Raw genomic sequence first — 19,529 nt, forward strand, 5'->3', positions numbered from 1 at the left:
CCCAAGAAGTAATCAAGATAACGAATTCTTATCTTATTCTTATTCGTATCTTACATGACAACACATCACACAATGGCGTGATATTATGCCAACCTATACACAACACAATTCTTGTTTAGTTTAGAGTTTTAGCTATATTAACATCCCGTTTTAAAGCAACAGTAAGGCTATTTTGGGAGAGACCTCGTCATTTTGAATCGCGATCGGATGACGAGGACGATACCTCAACTGGCACCCTTCTTTAAACTTCCACACCACGGCAGTGGGAGGACGTTTTGCTCCGATGGATTTAGCGTGTACCAGATCCACTTACAAGACGGTTCTAAGATGGAATCGGGTCTCGAACCTGAAGTCCTCCGATTCCGAAGCTTTACCAGCAGGTCACCGTGGCCTCCGCGATCGTGCTCATTAATTTCTAGAAAGAACTAAACAACAGTTGAGGTTTACTTCCAAGTACACTTGAAAATTCGCTAGTACTTTTCAAGATAACCTGTATATGCTAATATTTTTTTTATCCTTCCAATTAAAAATAAACGAATAATAAGTATCAATAATTAATTTATAGTTATAGTAAGACATGAAACATTTAGAGATTATTTGATGGCATGCTCAGAAATCAAATTTGTTAACTCACCAAGAGTGAAAAGGATTCCACACAGTTATGCTAGAGAAGTCGATGGTCCCAAATAATGATTATATGGTTCTTGATTCCAGAACAAGAAGCACCACCCGCTAATAAAGTAGCTTATGAAATTAGAAGGGGAAGGAGAAATAAAAAAATCGTGAAATGAATATTAATAATAAATTCTGCAGCAGTGTATCTCAAGCAGTATTCATAAGTAATATCAACTTTTTTTCCGTCTGGCTTTCATCGTCATTTCTTTCATATCGTTTCGGCAAGAAAGTAGAAAATCAAAGTCTCATCACTGAAACACACTCATCGTTATGGAAGCAATTCTTTTTCACAACAAGCATCTTCATTATGAACATGCTGACTGCAAAAGGTCATTGTCACAAATGAACAGCGACGTCAACGAACGTCAGGACAGAAGCAAGAACTGCCCTTGACATCGAAACAAGCAGGAAACCTATTTTGAAGTCTGATGAATTCCATATTGGTTTTTAAACTTAAATCTCCTTTTTCGTTGAAGAAACCTCGATTTCAAATGTGAAGCATTTCTTTAATGCTAGCGGATGTGTATGTAAAGGATTTTGAAAAAGGAGGCACGGCATCCATCGTGAAAGACTAAACGAAGAATTAATAAGGAACTTCGGAAATAAATTCCCAAACTTTAATCTAAAGAAGAATGTGAATTTAAAATTCTCTTTTCTTCGAATTGTTTAGAAATATCTAAATATTTGACATGTGTGATTCGTACATCGATTGTCAAAACTTTAATTAATAAAATTGCAATAAAGTCAAAGTAACAACTGATTTTAAAAAAAAAACAAAAATCTCTTGGATGCTCTTTATATCTTTATCTTGTAACAGCATTTGTTCCGATAGAATGTGTCATCCAATTAGAAGAATAAATTGAGAATCAAAATTTAAGCTACGTTCATTTTTTAATTAACCATTTGCATTGAAAGCACAGAAAAAACTATAATTATAAATCAATGAGCAGTTTTTTCATGGGGCGTATGCATTAATTGTCAATTTTCACTTAGTAATCATTAAAATTTCAGCATCACTCACAAATTCAATATATAAGTTCAAAATGAATATAATATGTAATAGTAATGTGAATACAACAAATTATAAAAAAAAAAATATTTCGGTAACTGTCTGAAGTATAATAAAAATATTTTTGTATTCATCTGTGGATTATTACCGAGCACGACCGGCCGGCTTCTCTGGACGGCAATTTCAAAGGGAAGTCCTTTTACGGGAAGAAAAAAAACTAATAAATCCCTTTAGAGATGAACTTATTTGCAAAAGCAATAAATTTGTCCATCGCACATGATAGATAATAATCTCTAAAGGATAATAAGAAAGATCCAATAGCGAAAGGAATTAAATTCTAATGGGCGTCTGGAGCAAATTAAATGGAAAAGAGTAAAAAAATTAAATTGACACCTCAATCAGACCTCCCATAAGAAAAAGTAAATTCTCAGCATCTCATATGTTTTTGTCGCATATATTCAGAGAGGCCAAATATCCCGGTATTGCATATGCCGCATATATCAATCATGCTGATTTTGGATATTCTGATATTAAGAAATGACTATTATAAAGCAATTATCATTATATTATCCAATGTTAAGGGGTCGTCATTCTATAGTAATGATTATTCTAGTGTTAAGCAATCAGCATGTCTGCTATAAAGAAAGCAGAATACGAATAATATCCAGATGAGACCATCCATCCTTTGAAGTACGGATGACTTCAATTTCCGGAAAGTCTTCATCACTTAAGATCGGCCATTGTGCGAAGATGACATCAGTCCCACGATCGATTAAATCGCGCTTAAGTGCCGAAAATGGGATCGCCATCGCCTTTTGTTAATGAAATGTGGGTGGCTGTCATCGTTTCCTCAATGAAGATCCTCGATTGAGGAGGAAGTTTGAAATCACGATATAAAAAAATTAAAAGATTATCCTCTTTTTCTCGTGCTGAGCATATTTCTCGGAACGAGAGACGCTAGAGCGATTCTGAATGTCTCGAATGAAGTGGTATGACGATCACGCTTTTATTTCTCAGATCAAGGACTGTCCACGCCCCTTTTTGCATAGTTTCCTTGAAAATAGAAATCCTTTGAACACCAGTTAAGATTTCATTTTCATTCCGCGATTCACAGAAAACAATTATTAAAAATGGATCGAATTTCACTCCCACCTTGCGACGTACACTCAGAATTCGTCATTTTAGAGGGAAGAAATGCCTTTCACAGGATCGTGATCTCCGCATTTCGGACCTCCTCGGATCGGAAAAACACATTTTGGAATTATGTCTGCCTGTCTTTCCGTGAACACGATAAAATTAGGTATATGGATATAACATTAATGTTGTAGATTTCTACAAAATGGTGAATGAAATTTGTTGGGAGGAGGTCTGTCCGACCGGATACCCGAATAAAAGTTAACATGACAACTACAAAAAGAAGAAAATGACACGGGTGAAATTGGATGCATAAATTTAACATCTAAAATGCAACTATGAATCAAATCCTCGAAGGGATTGACCGTCTGTTGGCCAGTATTTTGACAAGCATGTAAAGACGATAACACAAAAAGGGAAAGATTTCATTATTTGAAATTTGGTATGCGATTTTGTGTTTACAATAGTAATTCTGTTTCAAATTTTGAATTCAATCGGTCTGAAAAAAGACAACTAAAAATACATTTTTTTCTTCTTGTGCTTATGTATAAATTGCATTCCAGCAACTAATCTCCAAAGATCGCATGCTAATAGGTTTTTTTTTCGCAATTATAGTTCATCAATGACATACAGTTAATACTGCACAGGTGCGTTTAAATTAAAGAGTATGGAAGAAAGTTTCGGAAAAACCCCTCGCCCCGGTTTAATGCAGCATCAGTTGACCGAAAATGTTTATAAAAATTTAATTAACTTGCCTTTGTAATTAAAAATAATAATTTCTTATTACAGCTACATAAATAATTATAAAGGTTTAATATGCAATGAAGATGAAGAGTTCATCTTAATATAAATGGAAGTCACTGCGGCTCCCCTCTCCTCGTAAACTGGAGCAAATTCAACCAAATTTTATATTTCAATCAAAATTTGGTACGTGGTCTCTTCTTATAAATTTGTTAATTTTTAATCAAATTTTGAACGAAATCTATACAGAGGAAATCTGTCTGCCCGAATACAAATTAACACGAAAGAACAAGATGGATAAAATTTTATACACAAATTTAATATTTGAAATGTAGATATATTGCCGCATTGAAAAGAGGCACTCGACTCTCCATGGCCGTATGGACATAGCAGTGGTCTCTTAGTCAAGAGATCGTAAGTTTGAATCCCGCTAGAGACAATGCGATTCGCTGTCTGTGTAAATATTTAATTCATTGATATTATGTTTTCCTTTATTTCATGTTCCAGAAGATTCTGGACATTTCTTTAGTTTACCAGACAAGTGATCTGGACTTTTCTTACTGTGCCCAGAAAAGTATTCTGGAACTTTCCCTGCTAGTATAAAAGCAGAAGATCTGTCAGTCACTGTGTTCTCAGTTCTGAGTTGAGTTAATAAATTGGTTTAGCTCTACTTCTTGTGTGTGTCATTGAGTTCCATACTAAAGAACCTACGTGACAATATATATCAAATTTAGAAACAAATCTGTGAAGGAGTCAACCACCTGACCATAAACGCGATAACATAAAAACGCAAGGACTTATAAAAAATTTGGTATGTGATTTTGTGATTACAGTTATAGTTTTATGTCAAATAATAATCGAAAAAAAAGGACCTATAATACACATCCGTTTTTCTGGTATTTACATATTAATCGAATCCTAGTGATTAATCGCCAACAGTGGTGCTCTAATAGATATTTTTGTAACTATTTTTCCTCAGTAGTATCGGTTATTAACACACGAGTACATTTATTAAAAAGTTTGCGTTAAAGTTCCGGAGAAACCATTCCCGCGGGTTTAAATAGTAACTTCGGAAGAAGTTACACCAGAAAAAATATTTATAATAAGCTATTTTTAAAAAAATAAGCTATTTTAAATTTACGACTTTATCTTTTTAATGAATTTCGTTTCTCTGTAATTTTTTCTTCAGTTATTATTAATTTTAAATAAATTAGCTCAGGCAATTTCGAAATAATGAAATACATAGGTACTTCTCACCTAGGTAACGTTAAGACTGATTTTACGATCTCTCTACTAAAGATTTGCTGAAAACTACTTTATCACTATTTTTTTTTTAAATTTCCCTCTTATTTTAATTTTTATCTTTAGATACTGTTTCTACTAGCTTTAATGTAGTGGTTTAATGATGCCTAAAAAAAAATTCGATGTAAAAACTTCTGTTTTAGTGTCTAACAACTGATACTGTTTTGTTTTTTTTAAATTTTTAATTTGACTGATTAATCGGCGTGCGAAAAACGTTAAGTATGAATAAAAATTAGTTATGAAATCGTAAAAATCTCATATTTTTATATGCTGAATTGTAACAAAGGTTAATAAGCTGAGGTGTGAACGTAGATTACTGTTTGTTTCAAAACAGGAAATAGAACTTTTAATGTAACAGTATGTTTACAAATAAATTGTACTACAAATAATAATTTTTATTTTATTTCTGAAGCTTTCTGCCAATATGCATGAGATTTCCTGCTACAACTTTCGTTCGTTGTAACAATCATACCGAGATATTGTTAAAGGGATAAAAGCTCGTCTAGATGGACACATAGCCTAATTCATAAAAATATTCTTTGTTTAACTTATCTGCAGCCTTACTATTCGCCAATTAAGTTTTTCACTCTCGTTTCGTGGAAATCATTTCATCAGGAAAGGGAAAAACAACGTTTCACCAAAATAGACCAGAGTTTTAAAACTTAAAACGCCAAAACTATTGAGTAGCATGAATCACAATGAGAGCCTGGATAATGTATCAATACGAGGCAAAATAATAATATGATTTTTAAGTTAAGGAAAGGAATGAACTCCGGTTTGGGGCAGTGTCCTTTCACCCTTTAACGGGATTCTACTTATAATGCATTAGCATAAGAACAAAGAGCCAAAACTGCAACAATTATGCACGGTTTAGGCGTGCTGATTAAATAAAAATTTTAGGCATCATTGTGAATCACAGGTGGAAGGAAAATATGAATATGAAAATTGATATGAAGTATTCAAGATATTCTTTGTTCAATGCAGTATCATCGAACCAAATCGGTCCATTCTGGTTTGACCAGGCAAAGTCGTAACTGTGGGATGGCAAGACCCGTTCGAGAAATACCTACACAGTCAAAGTTTTCTTCTCGTCATTTTGCCTTGAAATCGAAATTTCACTTGATCTAAGATATTTAAATGTACCTGTAGAGAAAAGTGGAACAAAACGGGGATCCAGCATCTTTTGGTTTATAGAATCGACACTGATGTTTGGAACTTCTTGACAAAAAATTACATTTTATTTTCATTAATAATGTTTATAAGGAGTGTAATGTAACAGGCTTCGAAGCGGTGCACCCTGGATAACATTAAATTTACTACGACTTTGCATGCTTCCTTGTGTCTCTGACATATTGGAAGAGGAGAGATGGCGTCACAGACAATCTTCTGTGCATTTGTAATAAATAAATGTTTATAACAATATGGAAAGAACTTTTTATTTTTAATAAATTTTTACAAAACTTTTTTTGTTTAAAAATTAAAACTTTCTCTTGCCCAAATGGGGGGGGGGGGGATAATCTTGGTACAAATGAACAAAAATGAACTGAATCATCATCTTCGCTTTCTTTCATTTGCTTATTTGGAAGAAGTCAATTGTTTAAAATAACACCACTGGATCCAGCCCCTCAGTAAACTCTGAATTTAAAATAGCCTCCGTAAAGACGCCCCAACATTAAACAAATCAAATTTTTAAAACTAAACTTTCTCAATATTAGATTATATTTTTCTTCGATTCCGGTTCTCACATTCCAATATCAGCTTTCCTTTTATATGTCCAAGTCGTCTCCCTCATTTTAACGGAAATAATTTGGACATAAAAGGGCAGTTCGAGTCGACAGCATATTGCTAAATAAAAGAGAGAGAGAGAGAGAGGTAGGATTGAATACTGCTCCTTTATATCTGAAAAACCTCGTTTTGCCTTATCGACACATCAAAGGATAACAAATGCCCGTTGTTGGTTATATTTTTACTAAAAATATTTATAACGTATGTTCATTAGTCGCCAGAGGACTATGGACTTTACTATCATATACGTTGCTATAAATAAAGCATATGTTGAATAAGAGGCACATGGAGAAAAATGATCATGAAATCTAAAAATTTCTTATCTTGGAAAAAATATTCACAAAATTTTGTTTAACATCTTTTAAGATGATGGTCCCCTCAAAAATAAAACTATAATAAGAGAAAATAAACAATCACTAAGCTGTTTATTTATAATTTCCGGCACCAATAAAGAATGTCTGCACTTTCAAATGTTCCAGTTTAAAAGTGAAAAATAAAAAAAACTGAATGCGTTCAAAACTATTTTGCTAAGTACATGAGAAAAATAGTCAGCTAAGTATATAATTTCCTTCTTTTATTTCTTTCCGAATAATCTATAAGTCAGCAAATAATTAAAAACGATTTTGCAAATTAAAATCTTAAGCAATCTTATTAAAACGCTAACAATTTTCTTTTAAAGAAAAAAATAATATCGCGTTTTATTCAAACTGATAATTTGTATAATTCCACCGGATCGTCACTAAAATCAATTAAACTCGCCTAAAATTTAAAAAAAAAATCGTTTTTGAGAATTAAAATAAAAAAAATTCCAATTTTGTTGCCTCAGACAAAAGCTCTGTTTAATATATTTTATTATCGCTCTAAGCCAACCTGATCCAATTCGGCAACATGAAAACAGGAATGACACACATTTATTTTTGATTCAAAGTGAAAGCCATCAAACTTTGATTCCTTGTTTTTTTATTATTATTATTTTTAACTCGCATCGTATTGATTCAGTTTTGTTTGTATTGCATTGACAGATCTGCAGTGACCTTGAAATTTCGAACAATCTATCTCTCAAAGCTGTTCACCTGTCAAGCACTTCACCAATATCGGTGAGTGCCTCTCCTGCCTATCACTGTTGGGGAAGAGGATTCGCTGTTCACAGGCTGATTACTAAGAAGCGATAATAGAGAAACAAGCTAACAACAGAATGTCACCAGACAAACAGTGAAAAAATAGTCGCTTAGGTTCTAAAAAATTATATCTTTTTTATATATAAAAAAAACCTCATCTTTAGCGGTTTATTTTATTTATTTATTTTTTTTTTTGAGTGTCTGATGTGCAATTAAATATTTAAAAGAAAAAACACCTTTAAAAATATGCCTTCATTAATGTTCTGAAATGCAGGTTTCTTTGAAATAAAAATTTGGAGCTCAAAAAGGAGAGGGAAAAAAAACACTTGAAATTTTGAATGAAATAGTTTAAATAATTCAGCTTTAATGCCATTCATTAAAGATTTAGTGGAAGAAGAACTGGGTTGATTTTATAGCATTGTTTCAGCAACTTACGCTTTTATGACTCTCACGTAGATATTCAGATTTTGTTATACAAAAATTCCTCCATTTTCGTACCCTGATAAAAACGTGCTTTTCATAAACCTTTTTTTTTTATTTTCACTATTTCTTTATTATCTTTCATATCATTTAATATAATCATATATCATTTAATAGTAAAATCTTTTAATCTTTTTATGCATCTTACTTAACCCGGAATCTTATAAATATTTTTTTCCGAAATTCTCTACGAGATTATGCTTTTTGATTTCAATCAAAAATAAAAATTCATCATTTATCTGATAATGAAATTCTGAAAATATTAAAACACTGGACTGTCATCATGAATACATAACTGTACGGACTTTCAAAAATTTAGTTAACAATTGATTATTAAGTTCCGTCTTTACAAACATAAAACAAAGTAAGCAAAATTACGTAAAATTCAAATGAAAGGAGGAGTGCTTTTTTAAATAATTGTTTTTTTTAATAACAGTTTTAATTAGAATCGAAAATCAGGCGACAAAACAATCAAAACTAAGGATTTTTATTAAAAGAATTCAACGTTGCCATTTGATCATTTCTATCATTATAGCATTACGTAAAAGAAACAAAAATCCAAGAAACATCTGAGAAAGAAATGTATCCAATTTAATTTTTATCTTTTATAAGAAATTCATAAACATACTTCTAGTAAAGAGAACTGCGAGTTATATATTCGATAATAAAAATACTGGAAAGAAAATATATATTTATATGGTTATATAAATATATTTTTATTAAGAAAGATTATTGAAATAAAAATGCTGTAATTACATTTAAGTTTTGTTCAATTATTTAAATAGTGGACTTTTTAGTTTCAAATTTTTTTTTCTTATTAACGTTCACTGATATTATCAATATAATAATGGACTTGAGCTTGAGCAGTTAATTATTTTATAGTATTTTAAACAAAGTTCCCATAATTCTTTATTTTCTGAGTAGAACGAACATTAAGGTTTTAATGTAATTAAAAAACGGTTTTCTGAAACATGTTTTACATGAATCTAGTGTAACATGATAAGAAAATAAAAAAAAATAAAAAGAATCTTAAAAAGTGAATTTTTGGAGAAAAGTGAATTAATTCCCTTAAAATTTTAATTCCCTTTTGAAGAAACCTATAGTGTTTTAAGCGGGGTCATCTAATGGTTAAGATCAGATCACTGAGGGTTCGAGACCTAATGACAAAGACTGAATCAAAGATCCCTCTCATGTTGTTAAGGCACGGAAATTCGGAAGTGAGGCTACAAGGAAAATTCTGCAATCGTCATTGCTCTAAAAAAGAAAAGAATTTCTTTAGTTAAAGAAAGCGTTTAGTTAAACGCTTATGAGAAGACTTCATTCCCCGCGAAAGCTTCTCGCCACTTTTCGTGCCAACCGAAATTTAATGAGCGAGATTCAATCACGTGGGGGGGTCGCGGCGAAAGAATGCCAAGTCACATTTCTAAGCTTCTGAGATATATAGATGCGAAAATTAGATCAAATATTGAAATCAAAATATATATATGTGTCATAAAGTTTTTTTTTTTTTTTTTGCAGGTTTTTTTTTTTTTTTTTTTTTTTTTTTTTTTTGTAATATTTGAACTGTTCTGGATAACAATATGGCATTTCTATACTGATATTATTATTATTACTTCCTTTGTAAATTAGCTGTCATCATCAGCAAACCTTGAAAATTGCGTGCTTGGCACTATTTTGATCCCTTGTTAGAGAGACTTTCAGGCGTGAAATTCGAGAAGTTATGCTACCCATTATGACTTTCAAAGTTTACTAGATAGTTTTATTATTTTCTGCAGTCAAAATATAATAGTGGCAGTTATGAAAATACATCATTTATTACAATAAAGAATTATTAAGTAAAGAAAATAATAATACTTTAACTAAGGAAAAATAAAATACTTAAAAGTAACACAAGTCAGAAATATTAAGTTTTAGTTTATGACATTTCCTTCATTTTTTCTGTTTCTTCAGAATCAACATCTAAGTATTTGTAATAATTAGGGTCGACTGGTGCAATGTAATTAAGAATTTTTAAAACATTTTTAATTTTATTTTTCGAAATTTTGTTTGGAGCATTGTATTTTTCTGTAGCTTAAAAACAATTGCATTTCCTTTCTACCCTATTATATATTCCTAAAATTCCTATCATTTAGCATTGAATCATTCTTTAGAAAAATGAAAATTATAATGAAATAATACATTGTACTGTTATGTTAAAAATAACTGCATGTATTTTTAGCACTTCACTATGAACTTTACATATTTTAAAAGTCTATAATAATAATACTAATAAAAAATTTGAAAATCCTTGATAAATAATCATTTTCTGTGGAAATTGTAGTGAAAATATGAAATGACAAATTATAAAATATTATAGAGCAAAGGCAGAAATGATTGTGGAATGATGTAGAAAGTACATTGATTTTATTCAAAATAAAGCGAAGCCACAAAAACGTATTTCGGCATTTCTAAATGGTTAAAAGTAACTAGTACCGAAAATAAAACAGTTTTATGAATAATAAAAACAATACACCAAATGCATATGCATAAAATGTCTTATAATCATAATATATATGAAATAAAAATAATTATCACTTTAATAGGATTGATGAATGAAAATATTTTGAGCGAAAATAATACCAAGCCACATTCACTTCCATCTTAAATTTAGTAGACGAAACATTTTTTTCCCGCTATAAGTTGATAATCCTTATCCAAATATTCATTTATATAAGAATCATCTGAATGACTGTCGGCATTCATTTTCTTTCATATTCGAAACTTTTGCTGTCTGACACTTTCTTCCCGCTCACAAAGTTCTATAAACATCGAAGGCAAAAACGAAACTTTTGACATATGTTGCCACCCAGTGACGTTAGAAAAAAAATAATGTATAGGATATTGTAGTTTTCATCAGTAAGCAACAGATTCCCGTGTAGGATTTATTTCGGCTAAAATGTTGCTGGGCACAACCCTCTCATATGTTGAAATGACGGTTTCTCTCCGGTAGCTTCAATCTAAATCAAAATGTTAATAAACCATGCCGATAATAAAAATAAGGAACCTCCATTTCAATATTGAGCGAAATTTCAATATCAATCTTATGAACATACAATCTATTAAAAATAATAGAACTTAATTTAATTGACTAAAGAAACCTTTTGGATTTTTCAATATTTGTGATATTTGATGAAATCTCTTTTTTTAAGTAGCTTCCAAAAAAATATATTTAGAATCTTTTCAATTATAATTTTAAATTCATTTCAATGTTTATATAGAATGAACAGTTAGAGACGTGTTTACAAATTTTTCACATGCATCAATAATACGTAAAAAAATGGTTGATAAAGAGCCAAACAGCAACTTCGATTATCAATGCATTCTTCAAAGTAATATTATGAAATTGGGAAAAAATTAAAGAAAAAAAATATTCTAATTTTCTTTTTATTTAAAGTGAAATTTAATAAAAAAAAATGCACAAGCTAAAAAAAAAAATTAATAAATAAACTGCTAAAATAACAAAATTTCATATCGAAAAATATAATTGAAAAAAAAAAAAGAACGAAAGAAAGATAGAATATCATAGTCATTTTTGCAGATAACAAAGGTGGAAAACATGAATGAATCGCAATAATAGCGTTATCGACTTTCAGTTTGATTAGAATGAACGTGACAAAGTCCACGCATCTTTATGTTTTGCGCTGGATTTTAGACTCGTATCTTTCCGCAAAGATAGACAATGTGGAAAACAAACCTGATTTTTGATTCAAAAAGTTTAAATTAAAAAAAAAAGAAGGAAGTCGTTTCAAAACAGCAGATTCTTCTCAAAGAAAAAAAAATTATAACGTTCTGCATAATAGAATTCGGTAATCTAATGCATATAAAAAGATTGCACTTTCATGAGAATATTGCTTAACTCAAAACTTGGGAAAACGGCTGATTTTCTAACATTTGTATAAATTGTCATCGGAAAACATTTCTTTAAGGTTAATGAAAACTTCTAAACATCACATATGAATAAAATCAATCATCACTCATGAAATAAACAGAATTAACAATAAACAGCGGAATGGCAAAAGAATATTAGTAAGAATTTAACTCTTTTTTTTTTAAATGCAGATTTATGTTATGAACAAAAACGAGTTTCGCTTATAATTTTTTTTATTCTGTTATGAAAGCTGTGTGTCTCATGAGATAGCAGGAAAAAGTTACTCGAATTATTTTGTGATAGGTTTTTTCAACATTAAGCAATTATCTATAATAATTTAATACAATTCATTCAATAGTATTATAAAATTCATTTATTAATATCATAATAAAATTCATTACTCCATTACTCAACATTTATGCAAAATTTAAGAAATACAAATGATATACCAGGGTTGCCACTTAAATCTAGGAGAATAAAACCCTTTTTTCTAGATTTTTCCCTATCTAGAAAATTCCCTATATTTCCTACATGCAAACAGAACTCACGTGCTAATTATAATGGAATAGCAAAGCTAATGTTTTGTTATTCCGTTATACATCATAGTTTTAATGAGTGGAAAAAGAAAGATTCTTCAATAAAAATGGATTTAAACGAGATGCAGTTTTTAAAGCAGAAAAAGTTTTGGACATGCGTTTAAATATTTTATAATATTTTTCACAAATATAAGACTGCTAAAAAGCCTGTTTTTTTTTTTCAGTCTCAGTAATTCCACTAGTAATCCAGCAATTTGTAGTCATTATTCCAATAGCAATATTTTTTTTCTCAAGTTTTTAGGATCATAAAACTCTATCAAAAATGTCTAACGTTTTTGCTTCTTCGATGATGCTTCTTTTGACAATATTTTTCATTAACTGTTGAACGCGCATGAACAGATGTTCATATAAAAAAGGCACTATTGGTTTAGGTGTTAGAAATTTTTTTAAGAAATAACTGTGGAATACTAGCAATATAAGAGAAGCTAATTAGTCAGAATCAATTTATCCTAACAAGCATTTATACTTTATTACTCGTGGCAGATCCAGGAAAAGTTTTTTTTTTAAATTAAAATCTATGCATTTCTTTATGTTGACCAAAACTTTTAGAGTACTTTCTACTTTAGTAACATTTCCCATCCAGTGAAAAGAATAAGACTTCAATGAAAATTCAGAAAAACCAGCAACTTCCAGGAAATCAGCGCGTCTAACTGGACTATCTTTAAATATTCTACATATTGCACTTAGAATAACATCCATTTTTCATTCAATAGATTTATGTTCATATTGAAGTGCTCAATGGATTATGCGTAGTCCACAGGTATCTAGATCTAAAATTTTACAGTCATTTTCACACTGAAATACTTTTTTGACAAAGATTTTTAAAATTTTCAATTTCTATTTATTTGTAAAAGTAAACTATGTGACCAAATTTGATATAACTTCTTTAAGATTCTCAAACATAAGGCAGTGGTATGCCTTAAAAATATCGAATTCCAATATACTCTGTTGGTTGATTCACAGCAATATTTTACATAAGATCCATTTGGTATTTTTATGAAATGTGATTCAAACCTTGTCAAAATTTCATGAGATTGTTAAGAAAACGGAGTTAATAAGTAATAAATAAGGTACGACCTAAAGTATATTTTTTGGCTATTAATGAAAATAGTTCTGATATATCAGTGAATGTGAATGCTTTAAAGGACGAATGTGATGTAATAAGTTTTAATGCCCATAAAAGTTCAGCTTTAAATGTTTGTTCTTGAACTAAAAAGTTCGAAATCGGCTTATTTTCAGGAATCAAATTTGACGTTTTCTGACTTGGCATATCATCTCCTCCTGTATTCCTTTTATCAATTATGCCTGTTTTGAATAGGCACGCAATTTTGTATGTTTTCTTCTTTTGGCATGACTAATAAGTGCCTGTTTTCCCATATTACTTAAGTTTATTATCTTCTCACAAAGGGAGCAGTACGCAATAAACGAATTTTGTGGTACTTCTCTAACCCATTCAACTAAGTCAGGATTCATATTTTTATCCACCCAATCTGTATTAAATGCGCAGAAATTTTGAACAGCCCATTATTTAAAAAACCGCTACTTCGAATAAGGTCCCAATTTCTGAAAGAATAAACCCTTCAATCAACTCATGTGTGAACAACTAAACATCATTGCGACCCACAAATTGAATGCTACTTTCACGCAGTTTAGCAGTCTCGTTCCTCATTATCTGCACTCCGCGAATCTTATGGAAAGAAAAAAATTGTTGCTGAAATCGAAATTAGACTGATCTATACATAAAAAAAAGGGCAGTGAGTAGAAAAGGGGGTGAGTTTCCGCGATGACACAGGTTTCGTTTTTGGTGCTGTGCTTATGATCTTTAATTCTTGCAATATTCGTAGATTGGAATTTTATAGATAAAAAAGAAGGAACTAAGGAACTCAACATTCTCTGCATTTTCCCTGTTTTTGGATGATTTTTAAATTCCTTGTAGTTTTCTAGTTCTCTCGGTGCTGTAGCAACCCTGTATATAATACAACTGTGCAATTATATAAATTTAAATGCTGTTTATTTTTCATATGTTCAATAATTTGTTAAACTTCAAATTTTAGAACCTCATGAAAAGAATAAATAGAAAATAAAAGACGACGAAATTTTAAGGGTTTTAATTATTTAAATGTTTTTTACGATTGGCTAAGATATATTTCAATCGAAACTTCAATTATTAAACCGAGTCCAAACATTTGTTAGGAATTTGTTTCCCAAATCTCTGACACCCCCCTTTTTAAACACACTGCACCCCATGAAACACCTCTAAAATATAACAAAAACTTCATGACCAATACATGAAACTCCTGAAAAAATTTTTTTTGCCACATCCAAAAGCTGCAAAAATCAGAAGATAAATAAGCATTAATTCCTATCAATAAAAATCAATTCAACTTAATTCGATTATTCTGCACATCTTATTATAATGTATGAAACCAAATCGGTTTTTTTTTTACCTTAATTTTGAAGAAATGTGAAGGAAAAGATAGAGTTAAATTTTCCGCCAACTCTCTACTGTAACTACTATCCTTTCCAATTAGTGCCATGGCTAATATTTTAAAAAATTCTTTTCCGACAGTGCCGACTAAAATAACTAGAAGCCAATTTCTAACCTATACGCCGTGTGTATCAGGCCGGAAGGCTCTGCGACTTCTACTATCTTGGGCACTGATCAGGTAGAACTCAAATGAAACAATCATGCTTTAACAAAATCAAGCAAAGAGATTTCAAATAAGTCTGAAACAATTACTGTTTTTGAGAGACGTTAAAAAATGAGTACATTTTCAGATCTCAGCTCAGTTATTCACTTATATAATTCGAAATAACTCGTTTATAATTCAAAATACGCTTTAGAAACTAAACAGTATCTTCCTTCCATTTTCAAATGTGCTCGAATACAGGTGGCCAGACAAACTTGCTTTTCAGACGATAAAGATAAATTAAAATATGCTTCTTTTTTGCTTCTGTTTAAAGAACAAATTCATAATATTTTTACCTTTTGATTAAAAAAAAAGTACAAACATTTTTCAAAATAGATGATATATCCACTTCACACATTAGAATTAGCACCAAAAACAGAAAGTTTCAAGAAAATCTGATCTTGCATCTTTATTATTTTCACATATATAATCAGAAAATTTAATGTTCCTACACATTTTACAATATGTCCATAAGCCCATATAAACTGCTTTTCTCATAGTGTTGCTTTGTATAGAGAGTCTACAAGCGTATGTAATGCGCCAGTGCTCGAGCGAGTTAAAGGAAGTCATGGCATATAAGTAAGTAAGGCGTGGAACATGAGTCGGAGAAAGGAAGGTTCCCTTTTCTGCCAACAGTCTCAATATTAGAAAACCGGCATAACGATATGTGCTTTAGCAACTCAATGCATTGGCAACGAGACTGACTGATGAAGGCTTTCTTAATAAGTAATAAAATGACGGGAGATAGTTTCTAGTCCTCTAGGAAACCAATTTATCCCGATCTGATTCAGTCTGACTAATACAGTTCTTCCTTCTGGCAGAATCTGGGCAAAAGCGATCGGTCGATGGTCAAAAATGGGGGACTAACAGAAATGCCAAGGCAATAAATAAACTGTTATTCGCCCTAGTAGCAAAAAGTAAAAGTAGCTACTTCAAGTAACGAAGAAAAATATAACATTTTTGGAACGTTTTCCAAGCGGATACTTGGAAAAGAGACGCGCTTTAATTTTTTTTAAAAATAAAATGATATTCCTGCTTTTACTAATCGTATTTAGTTTGCTACAAACTGAAACTTTAAAGAGGTACGGCAAATACGTATATTTATACGAAATACCGTTTTGTGCGATCTCAGACAACCTGACTTCAGGGTGTGGATTATGAAATGGCAGATAATAGAAAATGTTTTTGATTAAACTCGGTTTCCCTTCTTTCTTATTAAATCCGCATTTGATTGAAATTTAGATGGGCGTATTGAGTTATTTATTAAAAGATGGGTCAATTAAGAAAATTTTAAAAATTCTAAAGAAATTAAATACGAAATAAATGAATAAAGTTCTCAGATATCACATGTATTTATCTCCTCGAAACTTTCGAAAGCTTAAAAAGTAGCAAAATTAGAATTGGGCAGAATTTTGAAATTTGGATACATAAATTAATACTTGATTAAAAACTTTAAACGGAAAGTTCTGTATTTGGAGCATTCATATTTGTCAGTACATAACTGATAAGTTTTTAATGATACAATTTTCTCAGAAAGTTCCCACAAGGAGGACAATTAAATTCATTAAGCGAATGTGCAAGTTCGAGAATCATGTGCGTCACAAAAATATTACCGGCGTCCTGGAATAAGGGTAGCGCGTCTTCCCCGTGATTTATCCGTGCTGCGTTCGAGTCCCGGTTCGGGCATGGTTGTCATTCATCTGTTCTATCTGTGAGATGTGTGAATGTACCCCCTGTAAAAAGGGGTTGTGCAAGCGAATGTGATGCGTGAGTAGCTAAGACGTACTCTTGGCCCCAGTTGGCGCTACTAAAAACAAGAGACGCTCCCTTGGCTTAAAATCGCTGACTTAGTCAGCGAGCTTGTCCATCGCAAGTGCCATTAGAAAAAAACAAAAATATTACAACAAAACATTAAAAAAAAAAAAAATTGGCATTGAAAGCTGACCATCTAAGATTTTCTGCAGTCATTTTAATTTTAATGTTTTAGTCTAATTTCGTCTCTCGTATGCTCAAGCAATCAAACAATTGAATGAGTGCAAAGAGACACTTTTGAAGGAAATGAAAGGAATAACCTTCAGACACTTAAATCAAATGAGGACTTTTTATTTTTACAACTTATTTCAAAATACATTAAATAGTCTAAAATGGAATGACGATATATCTCGCTTATATTTTTAAAAAATGGCATGAATTAATATTTAACATTTGATGCTTGCAACAGTTATAGGTTTTGCATGCACTCAAATTCAAAGAAAGTTGAAACTTCTCATTCTCCAAGTAACACCAAAATTTATAATATAATAATTACATTGTGCCAAATATTTGAATACTCGGCAATATACTTTAATGGGCTTTAACTGTGCATTCAAATAATGAAACACAAAATTTCTTTCCCTGGACTTTTTTTTTTTTTTTTTTTTCGATATATTCAAACTCGTTACTTTTTTTTTCGATGAAAATCGATAATAATAAAATGTTTACTCAAAGGATATTCGTTTATTTATTTTAATAATCTATTAAAAAATTACTTTCAGACTTCAAGTTACTGGCGTGCCTTTTTGAAACCACTCATTTTATAGAATATAAAGAAATAAATAAAAGGAGTTGGTTTATTTTCTTTTATAAAGGCAAAAATACATTTTAGTTTCTTCCCAGTTAAGTTTTCAGTAATTACCTAAAAATAATCAAAATATACTCGGAAATTAATTTAAAAATTGAAAATGTTCAATTATTTTTAAAATAACTTCAATGCTGCAAATGGAACATTCTGCTTAAATAGATTTTCTCGCTTTCATTTACTTTCCATTTCAAAACATTGAAAAGAAGCTCGTAGAACTTTCTAATAAATAAATAATAATAAAAATCAGTTTCGAAACCTTTCAGTCTTTTATTATTTACACAAACACGAAAAGCAGAGACTTCTTTACACTGAGTGTGATTTTAGAACAAAGAGAAATAATACTGAACAAATCAGATTTTGAGACATAACTACGTGGGATAATACTCATGAGAAAGTTTTAAGGTACAAAAGATAAAAGAAAATAAATTTCTCTTTTATTTTTCATAACTTATTATATTGGTAAATTGTATAATATGAACTACAACTATTTTCTAAAACATAAATGTAATTAATCGTTTTAATATACTGTAAACAGACGATAGTTTTTAATACATGTTATCATGCATTACATTCAAACAAAACTCCTCACTCACATGCGAAACGAAGAAGCTGAATGAAAATATGGAAACTATTTTTAGAAAAGAAACTACGCGTGGCATCCGATTCGGGAGCGATCAATTATTCAATGGGAATGACTCACCCGCAATTCGGAGCACGGCTCGATCAGCTGGGTCCAGCTGGAGAATGCTGAGAGGCTTATCCTTCATCCATTCGGACAGGCTGTCCTGGAAGGAGTTGGCATCGTGCACGACGCCGTACCACCCATACACGCAGTAATCCGACAGCATTGGCGTACGCTATCAACGGGACCCGACCGGGGGATCCACTGGACACACGGTTCTCATAACTATTCAAATCATGACTGTGCCTTGCGTATTATCAAAACTAATTTTTGTTCGATCACAGTATGTCGCATGGATCACAGTGAAAAAATATCAGGTAGCGGTCCAGCTCTCCTGTGAAATTCTACTCTACATTCAACACTCGTATGTTATTTTACTGTTTACCGGCGATTTGAGTATTCAGGATTGGCGGTTCACCTACAAAGCTCTTCGCTCGATTCGATCGCTCGTATTCTCTCTCCAGTACATTCATTCTGGAAAACACCTCATTCGCATGAGAGTCGAGGGTTGCCCTTTGGCGATGTAGGCGAGATTCCATCGCCAACGGCGCCGCAGTATGGAATGTACTGCATTCGCGGATAAAACGCGGGTTTAGAAATGAAGAAAGAAAATCGAGAGAAGGGAATAAAGGAAAGAATTAGTATTTTGTGCACCGAAAAGTTTTTTTATTTTTTATTTATTTATTTTTTGCAATTTAGCTTGAGAATTTTAAATACTTCTATAGTTCATCGTAAATCAAATAATAATGTGAAATATTATTAGGTAAATAGAATTTGTGTTTAATTTGTG

The 19,529-nt window shown here is 31.1% G+C and overlaps 1 protein-coding gene across 4 annotated transcripts in view; it reads right to left on the reverse strand.

The window, feature by feature from the left end:
* Positions 1 to 19,159, reverse strand: part of LOC129963219 (dystonin-like) — a 319,384-nt gene extending 300,225 nt beyond the window's left edge. Inside the window, exon 1 of one of the 4 annotated variants that reach the window (XM_056077411.1) lies at positions 18,758 to 19,159. In XM_056077411.1, coding sequence (XP_055933386.1) covers positions 18,758 to 18,905 — 148 coding nt within the window. In that variant the 5' untranslated portion in view covers positions 18,906 to 19,159. The remainder of the gene's footprint in view (positions 1 to 18,757) is intronic. The other 3 variants (XM_056077407.1, XM_056077412.1, XM_056077413.1) reach the window with 3 other exon arrangements.
* Between the last annotated feature and the right edge of the window lie 370 nt (positions 19,160 to 19,529).

This window comes from Argiope bruennichi, chromosome 3, assembly GCF_947563725.1.
Source record: "Argiope bruennichi chromosome 3, qqArgBrue1.1, whole genome shotgun sequence".
NCBI classification, from domain to species: domain Eukaryota; kingdom Metazoa; phylum Arthropoda; class Arachnida; order Araneae; family Araneidae; genus Argiope; species Argiope bruennichi.